Raw genomic sequence first — 21,132 nt, 5'->3', positions numbered from 1 at the left:
GCCAGAACTGTCATTCCCTATACTACTTTCGAAGGAATATGCGGGGTTGTTTTAATGGGTAAAGTTGTCTTTTCGTCTGCTAAATATTAAATAGATAATAACTACATATAGTAAATTGTGTTTCATTTAACTTTTTAATATGTTAAAAGTTATCTGTTACTGAATGGTGGTGGCTAAGTCAGAGTAGCAAGGGGGAAATATTTTTATCCCATAATTTTGTTCCTATTTCTCTGTACGGGCTGATTTTCGTCCATAATTCCACTGGTGATCGACCGGGAATACATGTCTTGGAAATTTATATAACCGGTTCCAGAGAAATGGTTAGTATTCAAACAATATTTCCAAATTTCTGTCATATTTTTATTCTGGTCACCAAAATTGTGTACAGAAAACTGAAAATACCTTTTGACATTGATAAGTCAGTGAGAAATATCTTTGTACACAAATTTGTCGGTTTGGGGATTACTCAGTACCAGACTCAGTAGATTTATCAGTGACTAAAAAATATAAAAAACAGACAACTCACCAAAGATTACTCTTTTTTTATGACAAAGTATGGGAACAGTAAAAACCTGATATAGTATGTGTCAATTATTATACAAGACACAACAATGCTGGAAAATTAGGCGGACTTACTGATTTATGCTTTAATTATCACTCTCTGAATCAGTCTCGGTGTCTGAATCACTTGCAAGTCCTAAGTCAATCACTAGTCTGTCAATTTCCCTTTCTACTGCGATTTCGCGTTGCCAGTAACCATCTTAAATTGTTTTAACATGTTTACACCATTCCGACCATTCTTTTGCACCGATTGCAGACGTCCTTTCATTTATGGCAACTCTTAAGGAACTTTTTGGGAACTGCAAGTTTTGTGAAGCGACATAATTTTTCACATTTGCCCAAATTAACTCAATCGGGTTTAGTTCTGCATGGTATGGAGGGAGACGTAGTACATCATGACTATGTTGCTTCAACATCGTGTCTACTCTGTAGACAGGGCCCGATTTGTTGGATTTTGCAAGAAACAATAGTTCGGCTTTAAGCATTTTCTCATCAAATGAGATATTGTGCCTTTGTAGCCATGCTTTTATGTCATCTTTTCTGTTGGCGGTTGTCGGACATTTGTCCACTTGCTTGCTATGATATGGTGCATTATCCATAACGATCACAGAGTGCAGTGGAAGGTTTGGGATCAACTTTTCCTGGAGCCATTTGGAAAAATTATCAAAGTTCATCTCGTCATGATAGTCTGCTGATTTGAGTTAGGAATCAAAAACAAGCAAAGCATTTGGAACAAAACCGTTTTCACTCCCTGCATGAACCACAATAAGCCGAGGTCCGGTGCCAGACGGTGGTTGTACCCCATTTATTACGACTTCACCCTCAAGTTGCCAACACTTTGGGACAATGTGGTGTACATGCAACCATGTTTCATCGACAAAGATGAGTGTTCGATTTTCTTCTCTGTATTTCTTTATTGCACGCAAGTATTGCAAACGCTTGGAAACAATGTCCTTACGTTCCATTAAAAGTTTACGGTTTGACTGCGTTTTTCGCCACCTAAACCCCATGTCTTTGAGATTTTTTAGAAAACTTTCCTTAGAACCCTTGTAGTTCAACTGGCACTTTGCCATATCACACATCGTATCCAGAGTGGGTAGTTGTTTTTTACGCCATATAAACTTTGTACAAATTGACGGACTGCACACCGGTCGAAATCATCAAGTTTGTAACTGCAAGTTTTGGGTTTGCGCAACTTGGTGGGACTGATAATTGTAGGTCCACTCGCACTCCTACCACCTTCTGCCTTAATGCGCTTTAAAGTTGCCGTTGAGAGTCCAGTGGCAAGGCTACTTTGTGAAAGAGAATCTGCTTTGGTTACACAATTTTTGTCCATATACATGAAAACATTGTATGCTATCTCCCTTGCCTGAGAATGAACTATTTGCCCATGTTTTCCTAACTTGGACATTTTTTACTACAACTGAAATCTGTTTAGCAGTTTTCAGACAGGTGTAAAACAGCAGCGAGACTGGTGTTACACAGTAGTGAGACAGGTGTTAATCAGTAGGGCTGTTGATTTCATGTCACGGTTAGCATGTATTGCACGTGCATAATCGTCAAGCTACCTGTAGCAGCCAAGTGTACTCGCCCAATTCGTTGTACCGCCTCTCTTGTCACAAATGCGTTTAGTGTGCAGGATCATCTAATATGTGTCTAGTAGTAAGACAACTATGACCAAGCAAGGCCAGGTTCGAACACCTTAAAAGATATACGTGGTAGCCTAGTAGTTAAATCGCTCGCTCGTACCACTGAAGACACCGGCTCTCATTTACCATATAGGTACAATGCAAGAAACCCATTTCTGGTTTACCCGCAGTGCTAGTGCTAAACGTGGCGTAAAACTAAAATCACATTTACTCCCCCCAGACTTGCTGACTTGGTTGAAACATGTCTAATACCAGTTGCGTAGAACGAATCGACGATGCTCGTCTGGTCCGGACTCGAGTATTTACAGACCGCCGTCATTTATTTACTAAACTCACTCACTCACCCTTGATGTAGCGACCAGGCGAGTGCAGTCATTGGCGTACACCTTCCCTTCACAATCGGATATGCGATAAGTGCATATTCTAACATGAACTGCGAATTATCCAAACTGTGTCATGAGTCACACAAGCGGTACTATGACAGCGTCTACCCCCACCCCCCACCCCCCCACCAAACCTTTCCCTGACCACGTGTAACCACATGACGGGAGATACTGCGTGGAAATACCAGGCTGTAGTTACCGCAGGCATCTGAAACTAGATGACGCAGACTTCACGTACGATCTACTTTCATTTCATAGTCTCGTTTAATGGGCATGGGGAATTCCCAAAAATTGCCTCATCTCACATGACCAACACACTTCCTTGATGGCAGTCACACTCTTCAGTGGATTTCACATAATAACGTTCCCATATACTGTCCGTTAACCACTTGAAGAAAGCCGTTGTTGCAAACTATGGTGTCAGAAGAAGTCTGACACAACATGATCTTGTTTTTGTGACCTGTTCCTTCGGGTGAAGACGCGGAGAGAATTTACGTCACCTGTTCCTGAAGCGTAAGTGCGACACACAGGACCTGGACCCTTTCCTCTGAAGCATAGGTGCGACACACAGGACCTGGACCCTTTCCTCTGAAGCATAGGTGCGACACACAGGACTTGGACGCTTTCCTCTGGAGTGTACGCGCAACACACAGGACTTGAGCCCTTTCCCTTCCAATGCACGTGCATGTAACACACTGAGGCGGACATCTGTTCCTGGAGTGGATCAAACTTACATACAGATGCTAGACACATGCGGCTGAGTGCACGTGCAGGATCCTAAACCTGGGTACACTCTATATCTAACACTGTGACATTTGTATCAATGGATAATGGCTTCCGGTCTGTGATGGGCAACGAGTGCTCAGCGTTAATGTCTATCCTGACGGCGGTACTGCATGCGATCGGACTGTACAGCCGTCACTGGTGCGTCGTTATAGGAGCCCACAGACGTCACGACGGCGGGGAGCAGTGGTTTGAAGGGCTGTGGCGGACGTGCGTGAAGAACACTACTACTGGCAGTTTTGACTGTATGGTCATACGTAACGTGCCAGGTATGTTTGAGCTATCTCATTTCACTAAAGAATGTAACGTTAACAGCCACACACAGAAGATACAGTTTGTCTAGAAATACAGAGCACATGAACCTTGCCATACAAAACAGAATATGAACCACCACTATGTTCCTTTCTGTCTGATGACCTGATAACCACACTGTCCAACTATAGTCCGATAACCATCACCATGTTCCTTTCCTGTCTTATGTCATACGTGGTCAGTGTGATATCTGATGTCATACGTGATCTGTGTGACTGACGTATGACGCCGTACGTTGCCATTGTGACGTTTCCATGTTGCAGCATGGCTGCTGTGTGTGCAGATCCTGGTTAGCCTGAGTTTCGGGGGAGCCTTGTTGTCAGCGCTGATGAAGCTACTCTATCACTTCAATCCTTTCTGTAACAGCCGGGCAATTGTTGCCGGCCACATAATGATGTCATTCATCGATGGTAAGGATTAACATCTGCATGTTAGATAGCATCCTATTAGTGAGCGAGTGATTGAGATACAGGGTCCAAGTCTTCTGGTGTTGTCTTGCTTAAAGCTGCAGCCCCAACTGGCACTCCAGCACTCATTCTAGATGAGTTTGTGGTTTGAGAGAGCAACTGTTCATTTTAACTGTAACGACAGTGGGTAATATATTTTGAATGTTAAAATAATCTTGTATGAGCACCACCGCTGTTGTCCAGCACCTCAAAGTTAGGGCTGAGCATGCGCAAGACACACCTGTGGTTGCAAACCATTATCCAAGATCAGCCAGTCGTACCCAATCAGGACCAGGCAGTTAAGGGCTATTTGTATATCAGAGAGTCTCGTAGAATGGCTAAGTAGGGACAATCAGAAAGTTCCCCAGTGGCCAGTGTTTGTACGAACTAACATGGTCACTGTGCAGCCAGCATATGTGAGACCATTAGACGTAGGCTGAAAAAAAACACACATTGGTGATGTAGGTTGATTACTGACTGTATTGATATCTCTGCAGCGTTCATGCTCCTGTTTGCTGTGAGCATCTATGCAACAAACTACACTGATCGACTCATGCTTTCATCATCACCCCTCCTTGTCTGTCAGCTGTCATGGAGCTTTGTCATAGAGACCGTTGCCATGGCGTCAAGCGTGGCCACAGGATCACTGGCCCTGTGCACAAGCAGAAGGTGAGCAGCTTCAGTCAAATACTTCATTACTCAGTGTATCTCCAGAAGGTGAGCAGCTTCAGTCAAATACTTCATTACTCAGTGTATCTCCAGAACGTGTGTAGCTTCAGTCAAACACTTTATTACCTAGTGTACTTCCAGACTATAACCTGTTGATAACCAACTATCAATGTTCAAGCTGTGAAGGTAATTGCTATATTCCTATTCCTCCATCAACTGCCCAGTGTTTTGCAAAGAATGTGCAACCACCACATGTCGCCTTCAGCACATTCTCAACTGCTTTCTCTCTTCTTCCAGGGAATACACAGAAATATGACACCAGACCCAGCTGTAGCTGTTAATATTACACAACACAATAGATAGTTGTGTCAAGTACCTGGCTTTCAGAACATGTAGATTATGTTAATCCTTAATAAACGCTTGATGTGAAGTGTTTATAGTATGACAATGGAATGTTCTCCTATGACTGAGAGATACTGACAGGCCACAGGACAGGTACAAGTGATTATCAGGTCTCTCTCAATGTCAGAGTGAGGAATACTCAGGCAAAACCAGAAATGGTCTCCAAACATTGTCCCCAGTTGGGCAATAGAACCAGGATCTTTGGCATTATGAGCGAACGCTATAACCCCAGAGGCCCGCTTCCAGGTGAGAACATGTTCCCAGGACGACATGCTGGATGGACAAGTGACCCCTACTGGTTCTCCCCATTGAGGTAGTGAGTTTTGTTTTATGCTGTTTTTGCAATATTCCGGCAAGATCACAGCAGTGGACACCAGAAATGAGCTTCACATACTGCACACATGTGTAATAATCGAACCCCAGTGATTGGTGTGACAACCAATTGCTTGGACCATTAGGCTACTCTACCACCCCTCCTGGTGAGATAGGTACCATGCAGCCTGTGGCATATGTTTTATGTGGCCAAATGTGTTGACTGCATGTCAGCATATACTAACAGTGTAGACTGTAGCTCTCAATATTGACAACTGGATTTGTCTGGACAAGTGTGAATTGCGGAAAATCATCAAATGAACACACAACATGCATTCCAGCTTTGTCAATAACTTTTTATTTTGACAATAGCTGAATGTTTTGTGAAGAAGTGTGTTTTACTATTGCAGAATACTGACAAAATAGTTAGCAAATGGATAACAACAGCAAAACACACTAAGCTTATACTCCTTACCAATGGAAGAATTAGTTCACCCTCAAAATAACAAGTACCACAAGTACTGGCAAATATAGGTGCCAGCAACACCCAGCACACAACATAACATTCAAAAGGAGGTGGATCTTACCAAACCAAGGAACAAGGTACAGACCCAGACATGTTTGATCTGCTTAATAACATCGACACCATTGTCAATACAGAGTCTATGCTTGCTCCTGTCTGGTAAAGTTCTCAAATTCTGACAAGTGAGCATCATCCAAAATATGACAAAAAATAAAATAACCGCAAATTTTGCTTGACGCTTCATTTCTGGCCTACATCCATTGGTAAGAAAATTCAGCTGGTGAATGCCCAGTCAGTACAAGACTGAGTATTCCCATAAAACAAGGACACAGAAAATAATAAATGCCATTATATATCGACTCAAAACAACTAGATCTCATGTAAAAAAAGTATAACTCAAAACTCATAAAAGAAAACTTTCTTCAGACAATTTGTTTAATTTGATCATATGAATTTAGCTGTTAATGACATTGTTTGTTCTGTTAACTCTGTCTTCAACATCAGATACATGGAGCCATATTGGAGACACATGTTTGACAATGTTTTGATTTAAGGCGATTACCTTCATACAAGTCAAAACAAGACAACAATTTGTCTGAATCAAGCAGCAAAGAGCGATTTAGATCTAGGAGTCGATATAGAAATACAGCATGAACAATCTTAATCCAAATTCTGGCCCTTTGAAGATAACCAGGAACCAGTGAAGAACCAAGACAACATTAAGTTATGTTCACACACTATAATGGAAGTGACATGGTCATCTGTCAAAGGGCAATGTTGAACAATTGGGGCACAATACATACATAATCAACAACACTTGGCTGTCAAACTCTTGATAAACAAGTCCTGCAGTATCCCTCCATATTAACCCTTGACACATGAAAAGCACCAGATTCTGCATTTGCCCACAGCTCCCTGGCATACCCTCAACATGTGTAAGAACCAGTTCTGCTTTCTTGCTTTGCACTTTCGTTCTTTTTGAAACACATGAAATAAACAAAGCACTCTCACATTAGAATGTTGAATCAAAGACTAGTACAGTAAACATAGGATGATAAGACAAGCAGTGTGCAGCCATGCTTGACAGCAAAGGGAAGACAACAACTGGGAAAGCTGGGGCCAGACAGCATCACCAAACAATATTAGTGCAACATTCATATATTGTAAAACTTTTAAAAATGACTGTGCCCTACATAAAACCACTGTAAAGTAGCTATACTTGAAGCCTTGAATTTATTAATGAAACTGAATTTATTTAAGAGTAACCCCTTTCCCTGCCCCTTTAATCAGTTGTCTCCCCTTTGACCATACCTCCCGGGCAAAATGTCTACTTATAACAGTAGCAGGTCTCTGCAGATTACCATTTATGTGATCCAGCCCCCATACAGAGATGAACCGCGTAAGAGAGATCAGGCTACAGATGCTTATCTAGAAAAGTACAAAGATAGAAACAACAGCTGGCAGGTAGCTTACAACCTTGTCTTGCACAATTTCTTATTATGCACAATTATTTAGAGAATATTTGCACCTGGCTAAATAATGTTTTTGACAGGGATCTTTCCTGAACCCAAATACACACAGACTGTCCATGCTACAGTTTGTCCTCCATCAGAAGACAAGACAAGGCTGCTGCTAGGGTCTACTCCTTCTGCATTAGCTGGCTTGTTGCCCCGCCTAGTGTTGGTGGGGGGATGCTGGTGTTGATCTCAGACTTTATCTGCAACCTGAAACACAGAGGCCAAATAAACTTTTCAAAGAATCACTTGTGACTGGGCTCCATCACACCAGGTGATGTTTTCCCACATGACTTCCTCTCCGAGTATACATGTGTGACTTATGGGAAGGAAGACAAGTAACAACCAGGTACCAGAACATCTTGGTTTCTAAACTCATATCTAAACTTAGGCAAAGCTTTGACAAGCAGTAACAGGTTAACAGAATACTGATGCTGATTGGTCAAACAGAAGAATTCCCCACAGTAATGGGCAACAGAACTCATTGACTGGCCAAACTGGGGGTGTGGGGGCAGGTTGTTACCTATGTAGAGTAGCTGGACCAAGTAGTGAACGTAGACATTCCCCATTTCCAAAACTCACCCATCTCCAATGTGTTTCTTATCTTCAATGTAGTAGCCCATATCTGACAACATTTTGAGAGCAGCGAGCGAGGCATTGTCCCGGGAGGTTTCAGGGGTGCTTCCGGAGCCATGATGAACCTGAGGGGGGTTGGTAGACAGCGACAGTCGACTAAGATGCTCCTTGCTGTTGTTCTGTGACAAACATCAAAATAGGGGTAAAGAAATGTGTCTCCTAAATAACAGCAACACCACACTACTACATGGACAACAGCTTCACCATAATGTGCAACACAACCACACCAACAAAAAATGAATATGGATCATGTTATTACTTAGAGACAACTGTAAGTTTGACACAGCAGTGTTTGATTGTACATTTACTCACACAGACTGCATGTGAAGCTATCTTACTGGTGGTTGTCAGGTCTACACCGATCCAGTCAATGATTGTTAGGTCTGACACTCATCTAACCAGTGATTGTCAACTCTACAGAGATCTAACTAGTGATTGTCAGGTCTGACACTGATCTAACCAGTGCTTGTAAGGTTTGCAAAGATCTAACCAGTGACAGTCAGGTCCACACTGATCAAACCAGTGACTGTCAGGTCTTCACTGATCTAACCAGTGAGGTCTGCTCTGTCATTATATTCCAGATGAGTGCTCCTGACAATAGACATTCTAGTCACGACTTGATCATGCTTCTACATAGCTGTAGAGCACAGACGCACAAGTAGACACCTCATCAGTTGGGAGATACTACTAGCAAACAAGGACAAGTTGGATCAGTGCAGAGATTGCATTTACAAAAGGTGGGCAGTGCACAGCAATGAGCAAACCCACTTGTTTGTAAAAGGGAGGGCAGATGTAGGATAATACATATACAGTGCATATGACGAAATTGATTCTGCTCTTAGCTGTTCTATCCATCACACTACACTTGGTCACGGACAACCTGGGTCCCCTTCACTCACAATGGCCAGTGCCAGTGGGCAGCACTCATGCATGTCCATACAGGTCAATAGTCAGGTCAGTGCACAACTTATCTTTGTTTGCCAATAGTTGAAATATGTCACTGTGACATTACATTTAACTCACTGTAAGACAAAACAAGAAAAAAAATAAAATAAAAATAATAATAAAAAAAATTAAAATGACTGACAGAGTTCCAAGATTTACCCAGTAGTTTAAACCTTTTATTACCAATTTTTTTGTCATGATTTGGAGACATTCATTTGGTATTGTTTGAGATGAATGGAATGAAAGGCATTTGTTGCTGCAGTGTGTATTACAGTGTGATGTATGCTGAAAGTCTGCCGCTGCTGCAGTCTAGCAGTCACTTAGTGGCTAAAGATAGATCTGTTAGTCATCAAGGTGACACAAAACTGAGTACCAGAGGTACCTGGCCTGAAAAATCATCGAACTGCACTTGAAAGTTGTTGCGTGCAGCCAGCTCACGAAGCTGCTGTTCAGGCCGTATTGGTCCTAGCTGGCTGCCCATACCTGCAACACAGGAATTAAGGTCAATGTAAGCAAAGTTTCAAGGCAACAGATTTCTATTCATAAGTTTATTTGAAAAGACTGTCATTTCAAAAAAATATATATGACTGCTGTTGGAGACAGGAATTTGGTCTTAAAGTCATCTGTTAATTTGGAAATCCAGCTCAGGGTACACAACTACGTGAGGATGGTAATTCATAAATGAAGGAAAATACACTTTCAGAGTATCCTTAAACACAGAGCTAATGTTGAACAATGAAATATCTACATACTAGATAAAAACTATGAAATACTAAGAAAAAGAAGTAATGGGATATTCTGCATCTACACAACAAATAAGGAGCGTGAGAAATTTGAGCATACTGGATTATTTCCTACAAAAAGGTACAGAATGTTTGAATAAATCAGTACAATCAATGAACTGAATGATTAACAGCATTTTAGAGCAAGTCAACTGATAGCGTCATCAGTACTAGGGGTCACAATATGGAATGATAGTGACACCTATTGTTATGCAAAATCCTGAAACATACAATTGCAACCTAAGATCTGTAATAATAATACATCATTCAAGGAAATAAATGTAAAATACTTAATAAAAACAAAAATAACGCCTGGCATATTAACAATCACTCCTTAGTCATATCCTAAGAACACGGGTAAGGGGATAACTCTGGTCTAGTCATATCCAAAGAACAAAGAGTGTCTAGTCATATCCAAAGAATATAGGTAAAGGGTAAGTCTGGTCTAGTCATATCCTAAAAACACAGATAAGGTGGTAATACTGGTCTAGTCATATCCTAAGAACACAGGTAAGGGGATAACTCTGGTCTAGTCATATCCAAAGAACAAAGGGTGTCTAGTCATATCCAAAGAATATAGGTAAAGGGTAAGTCTGGTCTAGTCATATCCTAAAAACACAGATAAGGTGGTAATACTGGTCTAGTCATATCCTAAGAACAGGTAAGAGGGTAACTCTGGTATCCTCAATGTAAGAACATTGTAGATATGGGAGGTAACATGACCCTGGTCTGGTCTGGTCTGGTCTGGTCTGGTCTGGTCTGGTCATTATGTGAAGATCATAAATAAGGGAAGCAATTCTAGTCTGGTCAGTTCAAAGTCAGAAGATCTTTGGAAAGGGTCAATAACTAAACATACATAGCATTTACACTAGCCACATAAAGAAACTGTACACTGTCAAAATATTATCCCAATTGATAAAGGTACATATAAACTTTAATGTAGGGATCATGAGACCATAACAAGTCGGGAGAATAGCAACTGAAAAGTCAATAACAATGATGTCATGAGTCCACAATCAGGAAAGGGGTCAAAAGACCATGTCACAAGCTCAATAACGGTTATGTCCACCATAGGCACTGAGAACAGCAGTGCATCGACGGCTCAGAGCCTATCAAACATGCAAGGAAGGCTTGTGGCAGGGTCAAGAACGTTATCTGGCGGATGAGGGACATGCTCTATCGGGGAGAGATCCAGCGACTTTGCAGGCCAAAGCAGTAAGTCTTGTTCCACGACATTGCAGAAAAGGAACTGAAACAGGTTGAAGAATCTGATCCCTGTAGTCCACACCAGATAAGCTGCCAAAACAATCACCAAAGGAGTTCTTTTGCGTGCTGTTATTCCACTCCAAATCATCATCCAGCCACCACCAAAGCGATTCCTCTCCAAGATACAGGCCTGTGCATAACGTTACCCACGTGTCTGTAGGCACACTGACGGCCATTAATATGGGAAATATTAAACTTGGACAGATCTGTAAAAACATTTCACCACCAAAACAAGGGTCTGCAGACAATAATTTGGCACCGCATTTGGCAAGCTTGCCGATGAAGTTGTGCCAGGATAGGCTGTATAGCGGGATGTCGTGGTCTGAACCTGTGATGAAACGTTGTCGAACTCTGTGAGGGGAATATGGCGATGTCCTGGGATAGTCGGGCAGTCATCACTGCGGTCTGAAATGCGTGGGGAAGATGGGTCACCCTTATCCATCTGTCCTGTCTTGGCGTTGTTACATGTGGACGTCCAGAATGTGGCCAATTGATGGCATCATTTGTGTTCTGGTAGTGTTTCACCAGTGCAGAAATGGTGTTCTGGTGGCAGTGGAAATGTGCAGCTACTTGTCGTTGAGATATTCCCCCCATGGACCAACCCAATGGGCTCATGACATTGTGCACATGTTAGCCTTGGCATGCTATGTGTTTCAATAGCTGTTTAATTTTTAGAACAATCACAAGGGCAGGGGCTGAGGTTTCCAAAGTGACAGTATTGTGTGGCATTCATTTGCTCTGCTTTTCTTTCCCGGAATCAACATATTGCACATCTCAAGGACGAAACCACCGTCGTCATGGAACATGGCACATGCATGCATGTTGGATACAAGTCACTAATCTCTGAGTCACTATGTCTACACAGTTTCTTCATGTGACTAGTATATATAATAAATGAGTAAAGGAGTAACTCTGCTCTAGTTGTGAATATGAGGTCAGGTAAGGAGATAAGTCTAGTCTTGTCAATGTGACAAGATCGCAGATAAGGCTGCATGTTTTCAAAAGTGATGAGCTCAGCAGGACTTTTAAAAATATTTTGATAGTAAAAAAGCTGTAACGAGAGGAACAAAATTTTACTTTCTTTCTCTCAGACATACAGCTTGGGAAGTCTATCATGTGTTAATCAGCTGTACATTCAGCCACACTTGTTCTTACAGACACACATTTATGTAGTGGACAAATGGATGGTTGGGATGTGGCCAAGTCAAAATTATTCTTTATATAAATGGCAATAAAAAATTGTTACATGCACAAAAATAAAAAAGGGCGCGCCGATGCCTGAGAAACATTTCACTCTTTTTATTTAGCCTAATTGATGTAACACTGGTCTTGACAGTTTGAGAAGATTGTAGGTAAAGAAGGAACTAATACTGGTATGTCAGATGATTGTATGTAATGGAGTTAACTCTCTTGTAACATCTAGAAGAGGGACAGAACTAACTTTGTCCCATGCCAGCTTGAGGAATCAGCAACAGCCCAGGAACCAGCTGCCGACCTGTCTTTGTGATGCCTCCCAGAGCAGCTGAAACAGAGAAACTAACACTATAGGTAGCTGGTATTTCAGTCATGAGACATGCTTTAGTGCACTGGGGTTCAAATGAGAACAAACAAAGTTTCACTAGACAGGCACAAGAACGAATGTGTCTCCTGGCGCTAGTTGTCACAGCTGATATTGCCACTACAAATACAATCCTGGTAGCAGTCAGCGTGTTAACTCATTGCTTGCTGGTCTATGTCACAGTTTCTGCCCATAGGAACACCAAGGTTACACCAGTTTCTATATCCTTACCTCCATTATCTGTGCTGTTGTCACTAAATGTAACTTTCTTATCGCCAGTCCCGACCTTTGAACAAAAAGATATGGGTTACTTCTAAGCCATCTCCCCACTCCCGCAAACTCAACATAGATGTCTAACACCAAGTATCTAGGTGAGTGTGACAGACAACTTTCCTGTTTCAATTATTGACATGAACAATCATCCATGGCAACTGTCCACTAGTGTGGGTGTAAATGCAAGATTTCTTTACATACATATCAATGTACAAACTGTTAAAAATGAAATTGTTTACTAAATTGTTAAAATTGGTTGTAATTATCTTATCTATGGTAGTCCAATAAATAAAACGCTCTGTTAATATCTAAAGTTCATTTCCACTTCAATACTTATCAGCCAAAAGAGTAAACTTATTAAAATCTAAATATTTTAGATATTTAAATACTTACCTTACCATAGGTCTTATGCATATTACCTCTAGCTTCGCTAAACGAGATCAGACAGTCGTTGATTCGCCATCCCCTCGATGGCTACCTCATGTAATCTACGAATGTAGTCACGGAAGTGACGTGATCTCTCCACTCGCGCGAGAGCGCAGAATCCAAAATTCACTTTTACCGTCAACCGGAAGGTCCGAAGAGTCCAAAGTGGGGAGGAGCATCCAGCGTTGGGAGGGAGTCACCGCCCTATGGTAAGGTAAGTATTTAAATATCTAAAATATTTAGATTTTAATAAATTTTTAACTTACCTTACCATAGGTCTTATGCATATGGCTTCGACAGATGGATGGTGGTGTGGACTCCAGAGGACCATCCCTCAGCAAACAGTGCACATGCATCAGGAGAACTCGGGAAAGCCAATGTCAACGGTCTCAGGATAATACCTGGAACAGGACAAAGAGCAACCCAATAGAACTCCAAAGAAAAACCGACGCACCCTGGGGGTGAGGTTAATCTTAAGACCAAAGGTAAGTAGAAGTGTAGTTACCTAATGGGCGGATGGTCGGGTAAGTTGCTGAGCAACCACCAATGGACCAAATGACTGTAATCCCTCCATGTCTTCAACTGCCAAGTCCCTCAAGTAGTGGGATGCGAAGACAGTTGATGACCTCCAGAAACAGCCCTCCATGATCTGCGGTACTGTGCAGTTCCGATGGAGGGCCATCGTAGACGCCAAGGCCCTGATCTCGTGCGGGTTACTTGCTACCGGATGAGGCAGGTGCTTGTCGTCATAGGCCGCCAGGATAGTCGATCTGAGCCAGAGGGCAATAGTATTTCTGTTTACTTCACCTTTGCAGGACACGGCAAAGGGAATGAATAACCTTTTGCGGGATCGTCTCCTAGAGGCTGACCTTTTAATATAGCATCTGAGAGCCCTGACTGGACATAGCAGCTCCTCCTCCAAGTCATGATGACCCAAGATCGTAGACAAAGGAGGGATGGAGAATAACCTGTTAGGCTGCCCGGGAAGCTGGTTCTTAGCCACAAAATCCCAAAGCAAACCCAAATGAGCCCGTCCGTGTCTTGACTGTTCAAATCGGATCTGAGTAACGTCAAGAGCATGGATCTCGCTGACTCTAGCCGCTGTTGCCAATGATAGTAAGAAAACCGTCTTCTTGGAAAGATGTTCAAAGGAGGCTTCTTCTAATGGCTCGTACGGCGGCCCTCTGAGATGTTGAAGGACAACATTAAGATCCCAAGCTGGAGGACGAAACTTGGTCTTCTGGTCTTCCAGCTTGAAAGCTTTGAGAAGCGCAATAAGTTCCGGTATCTTGGAGATCTGTGAATCTGACTTGATAGCAAGGACAGAATTCAAAGCTGACAAATAGGTGCCTAAGGTACTGCCTTTGAGATGTCTAGAGTTCCGTAGGTAGAGAAGGAACTGAGGAGATGCTGCCATGGGATCTTGAGATCTTCGTGTGCAAAAATTCTCAAAAGAGCGCCATTTGTCGTCATATAAAGAACGGGTAGAAACTCTATGCGCGCGAGCAATAACGTTCGCCACGTGCGCAGAGTAGCCCTTAGCCTTTAATGCTCTCTGCAGATGACCCATGCGTGAAGATGGAATCGCCGTGGATCCGGATGCAGCTGTCGACTGTGTGGATGTCGAAGCAGATGCAACCACTCTGGAAGTTTGTAAGGGTCTCCGCTGGCGAGCCGTCGAAGATCGGGAAACCACGATCTGGCTGGCCACCAAGGTGCGACCAAAAGCAGTCGGAGGTTCTGCGTCAGTCTGATCTTGGCGATTACATCCGAGAGAAGAATTGGAGGAGGGAACGCATATGCGTCCAGTCCTTCCCATGATAGAGACATCGCGTCGACTGCCCACGCCTGTGGATCCGGCACGGGAGATACGTACGTTGGTAACTGGTGATTGAAACTGGTGGCAAAAAGATCTACCAGTGGTCTCCCGAGTTGCCAGCAAATCTGGCGAAATGCGTCCGGATGAAGCATCCACTCCGTCGGGGATGGTTTGCCGGGGCGCGACAGGGCGTCTGCCAGAATGTTTTTGCAGCCGGGAATGTGACGAGCCGCGATCACGATGCCGTTGCTGTCTACCAGATCCGCTAACAGGAACATCTGGTCCAGAAGTTGTTTGGACCTGGTTGTACCCTGATTGTGAATCACCCACACGACCGTGGAATTGTCGGACGCTACCAGGAGTCTGGAGTCTGTTAGGACCGGTAGCCAGTGGCGAACCGCTAGGATGACTGCTTGCATCTCCAGGCTGTTGATATGCCACTCCTTTTCGGCGTCTGACCACAGCCCTGAGGTTGTCTGGCCGTTCAAATGAGCACCCCATCCCAAGAGGGATGCGTCTACAAACAATTCGTGGTCGTGGTTGAAGTTTGTCAAATAAACACCGGCGCAGACGTTCCACTCTACCGTCCACCACCTGAGGTACTGATGCAGGTGCGGGGGTAGAAGAAATGACGACTGGAGGTCGTTCTCTCGAATGAATGGTAATAGGAACCTCTGTAGTGGGCGCAGCATAAGCCGTCCTCTGAGGGTGAGGTCCTGCGCCGACGTCAACAAGCCCAACAGAGACTGCCATTCTCTGAGGGTGAGAGGTAGGGACAGAGCTCGATCCGTAAAGGCGAGAATCTTCTGCCATCGATCGGGAGGGACCCTGACTAGATTGAGCCGAGTCAGGAACAACCCCCCAATGAACGTTAACTCCTGCGTTGGTTTCAGTTGCGACTTCTCGAAATTGATAATCCATCCCAACTGTTGAAGTAGGCGTGTGGAGAAGTCCAGTTGTTTGCGTAGCAACTGAGGATTGCAGTGATTTAGAAAACAATCGTCGATGTAAGGATCGAAGTCTATCCCCCGGAGGTGCAGAAACCGGGTGACAGGCAGTGTGACCCGAGTGAAAAGCCACGGGGCCGTAGAAATTCCAAACGGCAGCACTCGCCACTGGTAGTGTACTCCGTTGAATATGAAACGCAGGAACTTCCTGTGGCGTGGGAATACAGGAACGTGCAGGTAAGCATCCTGTAAATCTAGGCTGGCCATCCAAGCTCCGGGTGACAATTTGGCTCGGATCTGATCCAGTGATGTCATTCGGAAATGCGGGGGCTCGGCTAAATACAGGTTGTTGAAAGTCGCCATGTTGTGAATCATCCGCATTTTGGTGGAACCTTTCTTGGGTATCAGGAAGATGGGTGAATAGAACCCCGGGGAGAGATGGGGTTCTGACACTATCTCTATAGCATGTTTTGTTAATAAAATGTTGATGTTTTCTAGGATAAGTACCTGTTGATCTATTGAGTACCCTCGTGACAGGGGAGTGGTAGTCAACGGCGGAGCTCTGGCTAGTGGTAGCTTGTAGCCGGCTCTCAGGATCTTGCAAACAAACGGGTCTTCCAGGAATGTCCAGTTGGCCCAGAAGATCCCTAGTCTCCCACCTACAGGGGTCGGATGAACTGGTACGACTGGGGGTGGGAGGTCCCAGTCGTAGTAGTCCATGGCTTCAGCGGCCGGAGTAGGGACGCTTGCCCCTACCTCGACCGGACGTAGCTGGGGCATCCCTGCCACGTTCTTGAGGCTTGCGCTGGACATCTGAGTCTTTGGTACGACCTCGTCCCCTCCCAAACGAGGAACGGATCGACTCTCTCCTGGGTACATATCTTTTCTTGGCATTACCCCTGGCTCGGCCACGAAATGCAGAGCCCAAGGCCTCGAAAGTTGACAGCGCCACTTCCGTGTTAGTAAGTTCGGCATGTTGTTTATACACCGACGGTATCTTTTCATCAAAGAGGAACTTAGACGTAAATGGTGCACGAAGAAGTTGACGTTTAAATTCCTCTTGCCAAGAACAAGCATCTAAAAATCCAGATCGGCGCATAGTAGTAGTCATGGCTAACGCCGCACGTAAGTGTCCAAGTAGGTCATGGAGTACTCTGCCTTGCCAAGCAAAAATGGTAGTTAAATGATCCACCCTCGAGGCATTATTCTCTGACAAATCCAAGGCTGCAGCGGAGGTGGCTGACGCAAGCGCCGAGATAGGTTTAAGCATACGTTTCAGTTCAGTATCAACAGCTGCTAACTTTGAATCCTGAACTCTGTAAGATGATGGAGTTGAACTTGACAACCTCTTAATTGAATCGTCTAGCGCCGCCCCGTTGTCGGCAAAATCCAGACTGTGCACTTTATAATCTGATTTCTTAGACTTCGACGCTTTGATGGTCGGATTTAAGGATAACTTCGCAAAGTCCGAGTCTAACAAAGTAATCGCATCCGCCACCATAGGGTGTGGTGGAATAAGTAACTCAGGAGTCAAGTGAATCGACGCCGGGTTGTTTGAATCCGAAGAAGGGGAAGGACAGTCCGGTAATCTGTCGGCAATCCACTCAAAGACAGCAGTTAAGGGAAGATAGGTGCCATCACTATCACCAACATTGCCAGGTTCCTCCTCATAGTCTGGGCAAAAGAACTGTTCCTCGTGTTCCTCCCAGGAAATAGAGGTTGATTCTCGTCGCTGACTCGAGTTGGAAGCAGAGTTCTTAGTGTTAAATTCTTTGCCGGAAGTCCGCAGTGGTTCCGGCGATCGCGAACGCTGGGATCTAGAGAGACGTCGTGGTGATCTTGACCGAGATCGCACTCTACGTCTACTTCTGGTACGTGAGTCTTCCTCTAAGGAGCGCCTTGGAGAGCGGGAAACCGACCGGGAGCGCCGGCGCCTGCTACGGTGTGGAGAACGAGAGCGCCGACCCTTCGGGGACCTAGAACGAGATCTGCGCCGGGAGCGCTCAGCCTCTAAACGACGAGCGCGCTCTTCATCCAGCTGGCGCTGTAACATTTCTTCTTTAGTCAGCGTATGAGACACTCTGGGGATCCGATAAGACGTAGTTATAGGAGCAGGGTCCGGCAACAATATTGGCGCTGGCGTTGGTACAGGCGCTGGCGTCGGAATAGGCGCTGGCGTCGGAATAAGCGCTGACGAAAACACCGGTGCTGATGTAAACAAAGGCGCCGGGACAGGCAGTGGCGCCGGGACAGGCAGAGGCGCTGGTACAGGCAACGGCGCTGGCGTAAGTCTAGGCGCTGTCGTTGGTAAAGGTGTAGATACCGAGGTAGGGAGTACAGCAGCGCCCGGCGTCAAGAGAGATCGCAGAAGCCTCTGAACTTCAGGATGGGATAAGGCATCCGGGTGAGATAAATCTACAAAGGCGTCCGAACGCGTAGGCTCTGGAGAGGAGCGCGCCGGCGTAATAGATGAGCGCTCCACACTCGGCGTTGATAGTGGTATTGAAGGCGGTGGTAGATCTTGGTCGTCAGGTAAGGATCCCAAGGAAGACGCTGGCGACGACATTCTTCTCTTACGTTGCGTAAAACGTTTCCTCCGAACCGCCAAAAAGGTCTTGAAATCGGTGAGAGATAACGCTTGACAGTGTAGGCACCGACTATCGATGGAACAAACAGCGGACGCACAATCCGGACACCAGGGATGTGGGTCCTTGGCTGATTTCTGCCCCTTGCAGACAGTACAATAGTTTCGAGTCATACACAGAACTGTAACAGACAAGAAACCACGACTTGACGACATGTTAATACAATACTAGGAGGAAAACCCCCTACATAAAAATGTAGAAAGTAGTTGCACCCCTACGTAAAAAATAGGCACACCCGTAAGTGCGGGGCAGCGAAAAATAACAACCACAATGGCTGCCTTCGCTACGCTGAAATTCATGGCAGAAAAAAGTATGCTAAATACCGAAAACACAAGTGAAAATGACCAAGCATGGGCAGAAACATGACGGGCAAACCACCAACAAGATGAACTACCCTCATGGACGCCATGTCGTTCTCACCTCCAACATGGCCAAGCCAAGCCTGAGTGAGAAAAGAACAACACGAGGTAGCAAGGTAAGCACATTAAATGCTTGTATGACTTGACTTTGATACATAATGAGGGGATACAAACCATACCTACCAAGGAGTAGCAACTTTATTGAAACTACACACAGTAGGAAAAAAAAACTGCAAACCAACACGTCCGTTCGCACGAACGCTAAAGGTAAAAGTGAATTTTGGATTCTGCGCTCTCGCGCGAGTGGAGAGATCACGTCACTTCCGTGACTACATTCGTAGATTACATGAGGTAGCCATCGAGGGGATGGCGAATCAACGACTGTCTGATCTCGTTTAGCGAAGCTAGAGGTAATATGCATAAGACCTATGGTAAGGTAAGTTAAAAATAATGTTAACATGAGGTCAGTAAATTTCCACTATTTGGCCTTAACGCTCATGTGTAATGTCAAAGCTCACATATCGCATTATGACCTCTCTGAGGCTCATGCAATTTGGAACACATGCTTGTCAGTGTGTACTGAACCTTCATGGTGGTCTATAAGTAAGGGTGTCTGGACCAGACAATCCACTGATCAACAGCATCAGCACTGATCTGCACAATGGCGAACTGATGACATGTGTCAACCAACACAGTGAGTCTGACAACCAAATACCTGTTAGTCGCCTCTTACGACAAGCCTAACAGTCAGCAGAAAGCGCAGTAATGTATACTGTGCTTTCCCAACTACTAACAAGACCAGTTATCGCTATTCCTGAATTTCTACGTTATTCACAAAAGTGTGACAAAAATTTGGTAAATAAACTATTTTGTTTCAAACCTTGAAATATTGAATAAAAGAACAAAATTTGCCCTTATTTTGAATGCTGACACTGACATAAGCTAACGGGACTACTGAGATAATGCTGCACGGCTGAACTTATCAAAGTTGACTTAACGAGAAGTTATTTGCAATTCTGATAATGTTTGTTTTCTCAGAGAATGAAGTAAAGATAAGGTGAAAAGAGACAGTTATGTTGTGTCTGTATCTGTTGCATGGTACCTGTTCAGTCCATAAGATGGAAATGTAGGACAATTCATAGTTTAGTGATTGAGTGTTTTCATTTTTGTACAGTCGAACCCCGTTTACTTAGACCCTGCACACCCGGCAACCCCGCAATCCAGATGATTTTTTTATGAAAGGAAATTTATGTTCAGTAACTGTACTCGCTAAAGTGGATCCCACACTTACGGACCTGGAGTGAGAATTTCCAAACCATTTCCATAAATTTGCACTGAAAAATGATCCTATTAACCAGATGAAAAGATCTGTGAACACATGCATGTGTATATGTCACATCAGTACTGTTTACTGCACGACTAAGTGTATTAATTCTTATTCTCTCTGAAGGCATTGGATATGAACTGATTAACTACCCATCAAAACACTAGGGATGTGTGTCACTCAGGTAGTTAACTAGGATTTGGCGGGTGTCTAATCAGTAATGAAAACACATGTTAAGTAGGATTATGGTTATCTACACTGTAATGCACTGTATATAACACTTATAAATTAAACCCTACTATTGTTAGCTGAAGTTGACATGATCCCAGTCATGTGATCTCTGCAGGAAGTTCATTTTCTGCAGACGGCTTAACTTCTGATGTGACGTCAAATGTTTTTCTGGGCAAGAAATGCATCTTTATAATTAAAAAAGAATATGCAGTTGGTAAAAGAGAGAGTTTTTTTCATGGATTTACTTTTTTTGTCAAGGATTTACTTTTTTATCAAACTAACCACCTGAAGCTTCACATGCCACATGATTATGTCTGAGACAATCTACATCCCAGCTTCCATGTATTAGAGGTACACTTACATGTTA

At 44.0% G+C, this 21,132-nt stretch overlaps 2 protein-coding genes across 5 annotated transcripts in view; one reads left to right on the top strand and one right to left on the bottom strand.

Moving 5' to 3' along the window:
* The first annotated feature begins 2,784 nt into the window (after nt 1-2,784).
* Nucleotides 2,785-5,243, top strand: LOC137277185 (uncharacterized). The gene is made up of 4 exons (XM_067808861.1): nt 2,785-3,645; nt 3,952-4,098; nt 4,632-4,803; nt 5,101-5,243. The coding sequence occupies exons 1-4, from the start codon at nt 3,417-3,419 to the stop codon at nt 5,117-5,119; spliced, it is 567 nt and encodes a 188-aa protein (XP_067664962.1). The 5' UTR covers nt 2,785-3,416; the 3' UTR covers nt 5,120-5,243.
* A 609-nt stretch (nt 5,244-5,852) lies between these two features.
* Nucleotides 5,853-21,132, bottom strand: part of LOC137278694 (double-stranded RNA-binding protein Staufen homolog) — a 42,786-nt gene continuing 27,506 nt past the window's right edge. For 2 of the 4 annotated variants that reach the window (XM_067811208.1, XM_067811205.1), the window contains exons 13-17: nt 12,973-13,027; nt 12,625-12,705; nt 9,518-9,618; nt 8,137-8,309; nt 5,853-7,764 (exon numbers count right to left, since the gene is read on the bottom strand). In XM_067811208.1, coding sequence (XP_067667309.1) covers nt 7,680-7,764; nt 8,137-8,309; nt 9,518-9,618; nt 12,625-12,705; nt 12,973-13,027 — 495 coding nt within the window. In that variant the 3' untranslated portion in view covers nt 5,853-7,679. Of the gene's footprint in view, nt 7,765-8,136; nt 8,310-9,508; nt 9,619-12,624; nt 12,706-12,972; nt 13,028-21,132 lie in introns of all 4 variants that reach the window. The other 2 variants (XM_067811206.1, XM_067811204.1) reach the window with 1 other exon arrangement.

Source organism: Haliotis asinina, chromosome 3 (genome assembly GCF_037392515.1).
Source record: "Haliotis asinina isolate JCU_RB_2024 chromosome 3, JCU_Hal_asi_v2, whole genome shotgun sequence".
NCBI classification, from domain to species: Eukaryota; Metazoa; Mollusca; class Gastropoda; order Lepetellida; family Haliotidae; genus Haliotis; species Haliotis asinina.
This window is presented reverse-complemented; position numbering and strand designations above follow the sequence as displayed.